General features: G+C 42.6%; 1 protein-coding gene across 1 annotated transcript in view; it reads left to right on the top strand.

Annotated features, from left to right (window-relative positions):
* The first annotated feature begins 1,123 nt into the window (after window positions 1-1,123).
* LOC123998015 (intermediate conductance calcium-activated potassium channel protein 4-like) overlaps window positions 1,124-12,696 on the top strand; it is a 51,801-nt gene continuing 40,228 nt past the window's right edge. Inside the window, exons 1-2 of the mRNA XM_046302830.1 lie at window positions 1,124-1,741; window positions 7,193-7,288. Of these exons, the coding sequence (XP_046158786.1) occupies window positions 1,460-1,741; window positions 7,193-7,288 (378 nt within the window). The 5' untranslated portion in view covers window positions 1,124-1,459. The remainder of the gene's footprint in view (window positions 1,742-7,192; window positions 7,289-12,696) is intronic.

Below are 12,696 nucleotides of genomic sequence, written 5' to 3'. Positions count from 1 at the left end.
CTCCTTTATCCACCAGAGGTCACGCTGGAGCTGTGAAAGTGTCGTTTGAGAATAGGCTCACCATGTCAATACACAGGTAAATAACAACAGTACTAGTCTATAATGTGCTTGTTATTGGTGGCCTATGTGATAGCTTATTTGCAATTGATAATGCCAAAATGTATTAATTCATTCTAGAAGGCTATAGAATAGCATTTTGGGAGCACACAGTATTGTGGTATTGTTAAACCAATTTGTTTTGACAGGGATTGCTGGATTTGTTTAAATATATGTTTTTATCAATATTGTAATTAAATGGGACACATCAGTGAAAAGCCCATCAAAATGGGATTTAAAAGAGAGCGACACGCTAAAATAGTTGTCCAACTGAATTGGTGATTGACCCTCACCATCTGAAATAATCATATTTGATCATCCTGTCATAAAACCCTTACATCCTGTATCTTATGCAATTACCAGCCTCTATAATTATCCAATGAGTAGGCTAGCCTACATATGCGAGACGAGCCACACACACAACCACACAGTGGTGTAAAGTACTTAAGTAAAAATACTTTAAAGTACTACTTATGTAGTATATGTACTTTAGTATTTATCTTTTTTACAACTTTTACTTCACAAGAAAATAATGTACTTTTACTCCATACATTTTACCTGACACCCAAAAGTACTCGTTACATTTTGAATTCTTAGCAGGACAGGAAAATCCCTACTGCCTCTGATCTGGCAGAGGAACTAAACACAAATGCATATTTTGTCAATTATGTCTGAGTGTTGGACTGTGTCCCTGGCTATCTGTATATTTTAAAAACAAGAAAATGGTGCCATCTGCTTTGCTTAAAAGAAGGAATTTGAAATGATTTATACTTCTACTTTTACTTTTGATACTTAATTATATTTTAGCAATTACATTTACTTTTGATACTTAAGTATATTTAGAACCAAATACTTTTAGACTTTTACTCAAGTAGTATTTTACTGGGTGACTCACTTACTTGAGTAACTTTATATCAAGGTATCTATATTTTTACTCAAGTACGCCAATTGGGTACTTTTTCCACCACCGCGCACACACACATACACACACACACACAGAGAGAGAGAGAGAGCGAGAGAAAGAGAGATATATACTTTTTATGGCGCCCTCTCACCTCATAACCCTTGCAAATAAGAACAGCGCAACAGTCTACTATCATTGGTGCGCTTATCCCATGCCGCTAGTGGAGGTGTTTGCTATTCGTGTTCAGGTGAGCGCCTACAGTTAGTTTTACAGTCCTTATTCCGCTATTTTCATGAGCCACAGAGAGGAGGAGGAGGACCTGGGACACATTTGGCCCATCGTGGTATACCTTCCCGCAATCCGGGGAAGAGCACGGGCGGAGGGGAGGCTGGACAGGGAGAGGACGAGGCATCAGAGGACGAAAACACGGAGAGCGGACACAGCTGACGCCAACGCGACATGGAGATGACAACCCGCAATTTGCACCTCAACTCCAAAGTTGACAATTGCGATGGAGTGATCAACAGAAACGGCGTTGACATGACTGAGATATCTGTATCGCTGTCCCACTCTGGGAAGCGTATGCCTGAAATCGAGGGGGGCAATCTTTATAGATTGCGAGATAGAAAGGTTTTATTGGAGGACAAAAAGCGTCTGTGCGCTTGGGCTCTGGGCACCGCGCTGCTTGGGACACTGCTCATGATACTGCACGCGGAGCTGTGCCCGTTGATTTACCAACCAGTAAGTCATTTTGGTCAAGTCACATTCCGTAAAATTCACTTTCAACAAGACTGTTAAAATATAATCATGCTAACTAACTTATCAAGGAAAGGATAACAAATCCCTGGCAATTAAAGTTGTTTGCTGTTGGTTTTCAGTTTCAGTGAAATAAAGTGGACCTACACAATAGTCTTGCAACACTCAAGTTGAGTGTGAACACTCAAGAGGAACTGTAAGAGATGTTTCTATTTAAAAATGTTAAGATCAGACAGTGAACTTGAAGTACAAGGCTTCCCTCAGAAAGATACCATTCAGTGGATCAAAGACAGATGTCATACATATGCCACTATTGCCACTTTGCACAGGCCATTGTGGATATTTAACAGATTCATCATTTCTCAGCTCACATATTTTGATTAATGAAGAGACAAGTTATCATGTGCAAAAAAAAGTGATTTAGTCTAAGACACCTGTTGACCTGTCATTGCCACGTGCCAGAGAGCGAGAGTAAAGTCAGTGGTACATTGTATTTGGAAAGCTCACAATATATGATTCCCTTAGAACAGCAAATACCATCATGATTAGCAAATGACTGTTGATTAGGCTAGTGGTGAGAACACCAAGGTTGTCCTTGTAATAAGTCAAATAAATGAGATGGATTCTCTACCTAATCGTTAACTACACCTGTTTGACACCACAGGGATGGCACAGGGACCATGTTGGTTTGGTGCTCCACAGACCTCTTTAGGGTTCAATACCTTGTCCCCACCTGACCAGTGATAAAATGACCAGCAACGCAGGCCTCAACAGCAGCATGTAATACAACTGAAACCTGTAGGAATCAACTGACCTACTGCTGGCCACTATTTGTGCTTTTTTTATGAGGGAATGTCACCCCCCTTTTGTGGAGAATGAATATCAACCTCTGCATGGATAATTAACATGTTAAAGAGATACTTTGGGATTTTGGCAATGAGGCCTGTTCTCTACTTCCCCACAGTCAGATGAACGTGTGGATGCCATTTTATGTCTCTGTGTCCTGTATGAAGGAAGTTGGATGTAGTTTCACGAGCCAATGCTAACTAGCAGTAGAGCAATGACTGGAAGTCTGTGGGTAACTGCTAGCATGCTCTGGGGAAATATAAAGGGTCTCATTGCCAAAATCTTTAAGTGATTTGACATGATGTGGTCAGTCAGACGGACAGAAAACAGGTGCTGTTGATACAACATAAAGATCATGAATGCTATTATCAACCTACATGTGCCCTGTAGCTCTACCACAAAGGCCTTGGATTAATCTATGTACAGAAATACTATATCCAGTCCATTCATAGGAAGAGAACGGAACGGCGTGTCTAATTGTTGTCGTAACCATTTCCTTGATTAACAGACCCGTTAAACAAGCATGAATTGCATCACAGAACAATAGCATAACCCATACCTGGGATTTAAACCAGGTGGCCTTCTGATTATGAGCCCATTTCCAGAACCACAGCTTGGTACTGCCGTCTCTTCACATCAACATACAGATTAGGGTGGATAACGTCCCACTGAAGTTCTAGAATATATACGTGCCAGTTCCATAAGTAGAAAAGAGACTCTCAGCAACTCACCCATAAGATGCAACCAAATGTCAGAGCACCTTAACACTATAAGGTAGGTGTTTCCTACCCTGGTGTAACCAGCCTGACCACTCCACTCGCCATTTTTTCAATTCACTTTCTCTTATCAAGTGAGGCGAAAACAATAGAGTGAAACAATCATTCAGGCTGGTTATACCTGCCTGGTCGTTCAGTGAAAGGAGATCCAATCTGAGGTCCCTATACTTAGAGGTAATTACAGCTAGATGAGCAAGCTATAGTCCCTGTCCAGCTGACCTAAATCCTCCATGTAATGATCCCAAGGCAAATGAAGTGAAAACTGCTGAGTGCAGCAGGCAGGCTGTTTAAATCAGGCTGATTTCAGGGAAAGGAGATCCAATCTGTTTGTTTGATTAATATGATTGATCAAATATTGATTGCCAACTAGGCTGACACGCAGTGTAAGCCTGGGCCTGGAGGAAGTTGATGTTGCAAACAGCTTCATATGCTGATGAATCTGGCAATTACCCAGGCAGGCATTTCCATGCATTTCCCCCTAAACATTATCTTGAATTTGAAAACCAATTGAGTTTGCCAAACTATTATTTTTGTAAATGCATGGCTACATAATGAGTGACATAACTGGATGCTCAGATGCCTGGTATACCCTCTCTGCATGACAGTGTATTTAAGGATACTTTCCCTTGGAAACCAGGTTATGCAGGATGAGGAAAATGTGCTATTTGTGGTACTTTTTCCACATTTGTTTCCCTTCACAGCTAGTGTTTCTCAGGTTGCCCACGGTCATTTTGGATCTTTCCACATCATTTGTGTTTCATTAGAGACTGTTTGAATAATGCAAGAATTTCACCTCTCCTGGAGAAGGGGGGCTGGGCTGAGGCTGGGCTGATTGTCAAGGTCTTTGGGTCATCAAGCCAGACTGATAAGGCAGAAAGGGATCTTGGAGTGTGACCATCTAGTTAGTTACATCCGCTAATCTGCTCGGTGTTTTCCCGAGTTATATGGCGTCAGGTTTGACTGTGTGCCAAGAGGATGCGTTTCTATAGTAAAGCAAATACAACATCATCATGTTGTGACTGTACAAACAAAACAAACGACCGGCCTAACAGCTGTTTGGGTGTGCCATTGTCACGGTACACAGCACACCAAGGATATTGTTGCAAATCAACTAGACCTTATCAAAAGTGATCAACAGCAGGGTTTTCTTTCTTTTAATAATTAATTCAGAATTATGATGAATGTTTCTGGCTCTACTCACATAATCTACTCACAGTGTCTGTCTAAAGGCTGTTGGGATGGATTCTGGCCTGCATTGGTCTTGGGTGGCCTTTCTGTATGTCCAAGGCCTGGATAAACAACCAGTGTTACAGTTACTACAAATTAGGTCGTTTCAAAAAGGCTTGAAATTACTCTGTTTCCAAAGGGAAAATATTACAAAACAAATTTAGACACTGGAAGCAAGCAACGTGCTGTGGTCTCCATGTGATAGAGGTCTAATAATGGAGTCCAATTAGGCTTGGGATAAAATTAGACATGATGCAGATGCTACAAGTGAAATTGTGGAAAAAAATCAACGTTGCCAACGCACGTCACACCATACCACCTTTCTGCGTTGAAGTTTCCCTAACGTTGTCTGAAAATTGCAATTATATCTTTTAGACTGTAAACTCCAACCACCCATCATTAAATTAACTCCCCGTTAAAACTTTCATCGAGGTTACATCAGTTGCCTGCGTGGACGTCATCGCAGTAAACAGCACACCTTTTATCACTTAGCCTATTGTCGAGACGATCGTTTCAAGTACAGTGAAGTAAAGTGATAGTTATTCACAGAGTCAATTATGAAGACACTCATAGCCTACTTATCAGATGGGTTGACATATCATTGCATAATTCGCGGGAAGTAGTATGCCCGCGCTGAAGGTCTGCTAATACAGGACTAGTAAAGGCCCAGTTCACTACTTTTGTGAAAATATTTAAACTAAATCTATTTGTATTTGAGTGTTTACCAGCATTTGTAACTTTAGTCTGATAATTATCTGTACAAAACAGTTAATCTGATAATATTGTACTTGTGGAATATAAAAATACTTGTTGATATATGTTTTCCAGTTTCTTGAAATACTCTGCAAATGCAACTTATTTCTATGTATAAATTGAAACGGCCTATTAATTCATTTTACATTTCAGTAGACGATGTTAACCAGAGCAATTTACAGTAGTGAGTGCATAGATTTTCGTAGTGGTCTCCTGTGGGAATTGAACTCACAACCCAAGCGTTACAAGCGCTATGTTCTACCAACAAAGCACCATCATCACATCACATCATCATAAACCACTTGATGTCTGTATGTACTAAATTACTGTATTGCACATTGTTTTTCTTCATGGTGATGGAAATGTTTGATGACAGGGTATTGTTCTTCCTGAATTCTATTAGAATGACAATCGCAGAGAAAAAGACAAGGCCACAACTCTTACAATTGCAACTATTGAATCCAACAAGATACTGTTCTCAATCATACAACTACCTTTCCCCCCCCCCAAAGTGGAGATACTGAAGAAAAAAATGTATGCCCATTGCTACAGATGTCAATATCGGTTCGCTAATAGTAGTAAAGGCCCAGTACACTACTTTTGTGAAAATATGTTTTTAAGTTTTCAAATTTTATTTTTTATTTGTATTAATTTTTTTCTTTTTTTTCTGATTTTTCAGGGGGTGCTGCAACACCCTCAGCACCCCCACTTACAGCGGCTATGCTCAGAGCTACAGAAGCCAAATCCTGTTTCTTTTTCTTTCATCTAACTAAATATACCATGATCTTTAGGTTTTGATAAAGTTGATAAACTGATTTAGGCCCCTTGGATAGCATGTCACCTTGCACTTGGTTAGTAACTGGCTTACAGAGCCGGCCCTAGCCTTTTTGGGGCCCTAAGTGGCATTTCGCCATAGGGCGGAGAGAATATTTAGCAATTTTATAACTAATTTCATGCAATCCTACTCATTTTGCCATGGGGTGGAGAGAAGATTTTGCCATTTTAAAACAGATTTCATGCAATTGTACTCATTTTGCTATAGGGAGGAGATAAATGTTTGCATTTTCTTTCACTGACTTATGCCATGTTAATATGATATCTGAGTGAGAGCGAATAACAAAATCAATGGGAGCCCCCTCGAAATCAGGGCCCCTGGGTAATTCAACCATGATTACACGATTACTAGTTTATATAGCTGGCTAGACCAATATGCCAAAAGTTAGGTGATGTTCTAATTGAGTAAGTCTCAGTGAATGACATAACAAGAACTACAAAAACTACTTATGCACAACCTAATTTTGAAATTGCACCTTGTGTATTCTACTATTCTAGCTCTCAACAGTAAGTTGAGACCCTGACTGAGTTTCTAAAATAACCACTAAACAAAAAAACAATACTTTTTGGGGGTCGGGGCAACCTAGCAGGCGCGGGGCCCAAAGCGTTCGCTTATGTCGCTTAGTGGCTAGGGCCGGCTCTGCTAGTTTATAAAGATTGTTTTAATGCATCAGCTAAGAGCTTTGTAGGTCTACACTCATCTTATTTGGTTGCGCGACCTGGTGGTCCACTACCAGGTCAATAGGCCGACTTTATCATATGCCGCCCATGTGTGTGCGTGTGTTCGTGAGGGTGCATGTGTATCTCACACATTATAAAGTTGTCACCAAATCAGTGTGTGTGTCCAGCGGAGGCTGAAGGTCAAAGCATTCCACTAACACTAACACACTGCTAATGGAAACCGCTAAATGGAAAATAATTGAAAACAGAAGCACTGTTGGAATAACTTTAAACCTCCCTTTAATGTCTTTATCTTGTCTGTCCTCCTCTTCCTCCCCAGGGCTCCCGCTATGCCTTTATCATCAACTGCTCCATCAGCATGTCCACTGGGTGTCTTCTGATTCTCATCGTAGCCTTCCATTATAAGGACATCAGGGTGAGTGTATGTTCTCTCTGACCTCTGACCCCATTACTGACTGTGCAGCCCTGGAGGGAACTGTGTTAGTTACTCTTTGGACGGAGGAGTTGAAGAAAGGGCTTACATTAAATCACATACTGTTAAAGGTGCTTCTCTCCTTTATGAAAACTACTTGCACGGGACTGATCCTGCCTAATGGTTGACGAGGGCGGCATTTTCTGAGCTAAACTGACTAAGACGCACCTCCAACAACAACACATAAAACCTCACATAATTCTGCCTAAAAACAATTACAATTTCTCTCAATCAGTGGCATATGGGCTTTTTAGGTGAGGGATGATGCCTCCCTTTGATAAGCAGTGCTCACTTTGTCAAAGGCAGGGATGCGAAACATCTTGCTTGTCTATTCCCAGCGTGCCTCTCCAGGGTGCTGTTGGAGAGACACATCGCTGCAGCGCTCCACCAACATTTGGTCAAAAATCTAACAGAAATCATGTAGCAGATATAGGTTACGGTAAAAAGAGTATGACCTTTTCTGTAGCCTACAGGCTAGAGATAAAATGTATGATAATGTAAAGAGACACATTTTACATCATACAGGTTTCTCCCATTAAATAGCCTAACCTAAATGGCGCTCAATCAAATAAAAAATGCGCTGTCATGTTAACAAACAACATATCCCAAAAACAGGACAGGTCAAAGTTAAATGGACAATATAGAACGGACAATCACAACTGTTGTCCAGGAGTTTCACCCCATTGTCATGATCAGTGGTTTCAAGTTTGTATCAGTCATTTTTTGACAAGCTGATCCATAGCAAAAAAATAAAATACTTCTGCATTTCCTGCTGTGTAAACACATTGCAAATCAGCTCGAGCTCCTGATGAAGTTGGGTAGCTGATATTCAGAGCTTAAATAGCCAAATGAATTAGCCTTGTGGACGTCTTATTTTGGTGCAGTAGTCCTGCCTAATGAGCGGGCCGGCCGTGCAAGTAGCATTTTTTGGTGCAGTTCCGGACCGGCCTTGATTTCCACATCCACGGACATTGGTTTTGGTAAATTATTTTTTTCAACTTTCATTCAGAACCGAAAATGAACCTGATTTCAACGTCCTGGAAAATGTGTATTTTAAACGTCATTTTGCTTACTGGGATTATTCTAGTTTTGTGGGGGGCTGTATTTTTTGGTCTTGCCTATGGTGGCAGGGTGGCAAGGTGTTTTTTCTTTGGATACTTCTTGTTTGATCTGGAAGTGAATTGCTCAAATTGTGTGGCGGTCCGACCAAACTTCAGCCGTTGGTTCGTTCATCGATTGGTGACGAAAAACTCTGATGCAACTTGATGATATCTTGAGTACACACACATACTGTCAGCAGGACTTCTTAGTAAATAACCATGAGGTGGCTTACACACACTCACATGCACGTTCCCCCTGATGAAACTCGAATCCACGGAGATTTGTACAGTTCTCTCTGGTCGTCTTATTTCCATCCTTGCTCTGTAATACCTTGTCAATGCACTAGGTGCCAGGACTTTGGTGAAGACACTGAAATTCAATATGTTAAGACAGTCATTCCATGTCCTTACTGCTCAGTATAGAAGTCAACAGGGTGCTATATGATAAACATGTTTAGTGCAAGTGTCAAGACTGTGCAGAAGTAGATATATTTTATGTACTAATTAGTGCAGTATATGATTACGTTTTTAGACAAAAGGGTAGGCAGCCAGAAGGTTCTTCAGGGCACACTGCCCGGTCTTTAAAACGCCTGTTAGGTTGACATCCATGTGTAGGCCTATCTGAGAGGAGGGGGTGCTCTGCGCAAGTGCTGTGGGGAGATAAGGGAGGTGAGGTTTCAAGCATGGGGGGAGGTTATCGTTTTTGGGCTGTGTATTGGGCAGCCCAATTTAGGCTGAAAACAAAAAATGCCGGGCAGCGCAACCTAGCATTAACCTTTCTCACTCTCAAAAAAACACAGAAAAGAGAAGGACATTATCAGAGAAATGAAGCATAGAAAGAAAAAATAGGAAGAGGAAAATGGACATCCCCCTCTTAATCATCATGTGAGCAGCGTTCAGGACGCTATGCAGGCGGAGAGAGCGATATGTGGCTGGGGTCCCCAGGCGCTAGTGAGTATCTAAACACATGTTCCCATGGGTATGGGCTGTCAATATCATCACCTGTTTCTACATGATCTCCAACCCTAAGCCTCTTACCAGCTCCCATTCCCATTGGGTTCCGAGGGCCCTGCTTGTAGAGTGACAGGCCCAGCTTCTGGCTTGGATAAATTCCAGTATGAGTAGCACTTACTCCCTCCCCTTTCAGTTACATATAAAGAGACCTCTTCATTGGTGACAGATCATTTGCATTACCGTGGGGCCTCTTTTCATTCTGCTGTGTGCAATATACTTTTAATAAGGCTCACAGGTGCGTAGTGTTTACACACAGGAATTGAAAATGTATAATTCTTTGTAAATCTCCAATACGTTCAAGGCAATTGTATTTGCTTACCGGTAAATACTGTATAACAACAATGTACAAATAAGAACAAGACCTTCTAATTGTAAAAATGTAGGGTTAAGATTGGTTGGTAATAGACTGTATTTGTCACGACTTCCGCCGAAGTCAGCCCCTCTCCTTGTTCGGCGGTCGTCGCCACTGGCTTTTTAGCCATCGACACTCCATTTTTCATTTAACCATTAGTTTTGTCTTGTTCCCTGCACATCTGGTTTTCATTCCCCAATCACACTGCATGTCTTTATTCCTCTGTTCCCCCTCATGTCTTTGTAGGTGATTGTTTCGTGTTACGTGTCATTTTTGACACGCTGTTTCTGGTGTGCGTTTTCCGTGATATATATTATTCAGGAGGTATGTTTGTACATTATTATTGTGAGTGTTTGTGCATTTTTGCACTTTGGCATATTTGATGGAGGTTTCCACGCTGTGGCGTCCTTCTGTTGGGTTCTCCTGCCTAAATAAAGTGTTCGCCTGTTCACAACTCTCTGCTCTCCTACAACTGACTCCGCTTCCAGTACGCACACCATTGACAGTATTTTTACGTTGGCTTGCTGGTGGTTTGGGTGTGGGCTACCCAGGTGGTGAGTCTATGAGAACACATGAGATGGAGGTACAGTTGAATTTCTATAAACGTTTCCAAAGATAAAAGACAAGGAAAATAACTTGTACCAACAAAGAACTGAAATGAACTGTAATGTTTGTCAGAATGCCACACGGATTAGCCACAAATTAATCAAATGTCCAAACACTTCTGCCCAAATAAGCGAAGAGTATGGTGGACCAACGCATTAGCCAATAAAAACAAACTCCCGGCGTATAAGCAATGGCTTAATTGTCTTAATCTACCAACCAATAATCTCCCACAACAACTTCCCCCTAACCCTCCCCTATACACTAGCACATCACAAGCACAGAGCCATGCCTTGCAGTCGTGTGATTCGCTAAAATTAAATGATGGCAAATGGAGGCGTTGACTCGATGGCCACAGGTGGAGGTGTTGACTCAATTGCCACTGGTGGAGATGTTGATTTGATGGCCACAGGTGGAGGTGTTGACTCGATGGCCACAGGTGGAGGTGTTGACTCAATTGCCACTGGTGGAGATGTTGATTTGATGGCCACAGGTGGAGGTGTTGACTCAATTGCCACTGGTGGAGATGTTGATTTGATGGCCACAGGTGGAGGTGTTGACTCGATGGCCACAGGTGGAGGTGTTGACTCAATTGCCACTGGTGGAGATGTTGATTTGATGGCCACAGGTGGAGGTGTTGACTCGATGGCCACAGGTGGAGGTGTTGACTCAATTGCCACTGGTGGAGATGTTGATTTGATGGCCACAGGTGGAGGTGTTGACTCGATGGCCACAGGTGGAGGTGTTGACTCAATTGCCACTGGTGGAGATGTTGATTTGATGGCCACAGGTGGAGATGTTGACTCAATTGCCACTGGTGGAGGTGTTGACTCGATGGCCACAGGTGGAGGTGTTGACTCGATGGCCACTGGTGGTGTTGACTCGATGGCCACTGGTGGTGTTGTTGACTCAATGGCCATTAGTGGTGTTGATTCGATGGCCACTGGCGGAGGTGTTGACTCGATGGCCACTGGTGGAGGTGTTTGCTTGATGGCCACTGGTGGAGGTGTTGGCCATTGTCCACAGGAACTGGAATGGGCCACCAGCCACAGTGTGAGGTCAGCTTGCCTCTTTAGGTACTGACTGGAGATGGGAGTTGTAGTCTGAAAGGGTACTGCAATGGAGATGGGAGTTGTAGTCTGAAAGGGTACTGCAGTGGAGATGGGAGTTGTAGTCTGAAAGGGTACTGCAATGGAGATGGGAGTTATAGTCTGAAAGGGCATTGTAGTGGAAATGGAGGTGGAGTCTAAAAGGGTACTGCAGTGGAGATGGGAGTTGTAGTCTGAAAGGGTACTGCAGTGGAGATGGGAGTTGTAGTCTGAAAGGGTACTGCAGTGGAGATGGGAGTTGTAGTCTGAAAGGGTACTGCAGTGGAGATGGGAGTTGTAGTCTGAAAGGGTACTGCAATGGAGATGGGAGTTGTAGTCTGAAAGGGTACTGCAATGGAGAAGGGACATGTAGTCTGAAATGGTACTGCAGTGGAGATGGGAGTTGTAGTCTGAAAGGGTACTGCAATGGAGATGGGAGTTGTAGTCTGAAAGGGTACTGCAATGGAGATGGGAGTTGTAGTCTGAAAGGGTACTGCAGTGGAGATGGGAGTTGTAGTCTGAAAGGGTACTGCAGTGGATATGGGAGTTGTAGTCTGAAAGGGTACTGCAATGGAGATGGGAGTTGTAGTCTGAAAGGGTACTGTAGTGGAAAGGGAGGTGGAGTCTAAAAGGGTACTGTAATGGAGATGGGAGTTGTAGTCTGAAAGGGTACTGCAGTGGAGATGGAATTGTAGTCTGAAAGGGTACTGCAGTGGAGATGGGAGTTGTAGTCTGAAAGGGTACTGCAGTGGAAATGGAGGTGGAATCTAAAAGGGTACTGCAGTGGAGATGGAGTTGTAGACTGAAAGGGTAATGCAGTTGATGCTGGGGATGAAGGTAGAGCACAAGGAACTGGAGTTTAGGCTTGAGCTCATATGAATAGGTAATTGTAGAGTTTTGGACCAATCCATTTCTGAAATGAGGCTTGGAGTTCGACTGGGATGGATGGTTTCTTTGTTTCCATCCACCTGATTTGATGTGTTTCTCCCTTATTCTCTATCTGACGATGAGCCCTCAGTTAGCTGGGAATCTGTACTCCATTGTTGTCCTTTCCACCACGATAGCCCGATCAGGCCCGAAGGATATAAAAACTGGTTAGGGTTGGTTGGTCAAGGACTGTATTTTGAGGTTGGTCTACAACACATATGTCAGAGTCAAGGCCCGCGGGCCACATCCGGCCCGCGAGAAGGTTTT

The sequence above is a fragment of the Oncorhynchus gorbuscha genome, linkage group LG15 (genome assembly GCF_021184085.1).
Source record: "Oncorhynchus gorbuscha isolate QuinsamMale2020 ecotype Even-year linkage group LG15, OgorEven_v1.0, whole genome shotgun sequence".
Classification (NCBI taxonomy): Eukaryota; Metazoa; Chordata; class Actinopteri; order Salmoniformes; family Salmonidae; genus Oncorhynchus; species Oncorhynchus gorbuscha.
This window is presented reverse-complemented; position numbering and strand designations above follow the sequence as displayed.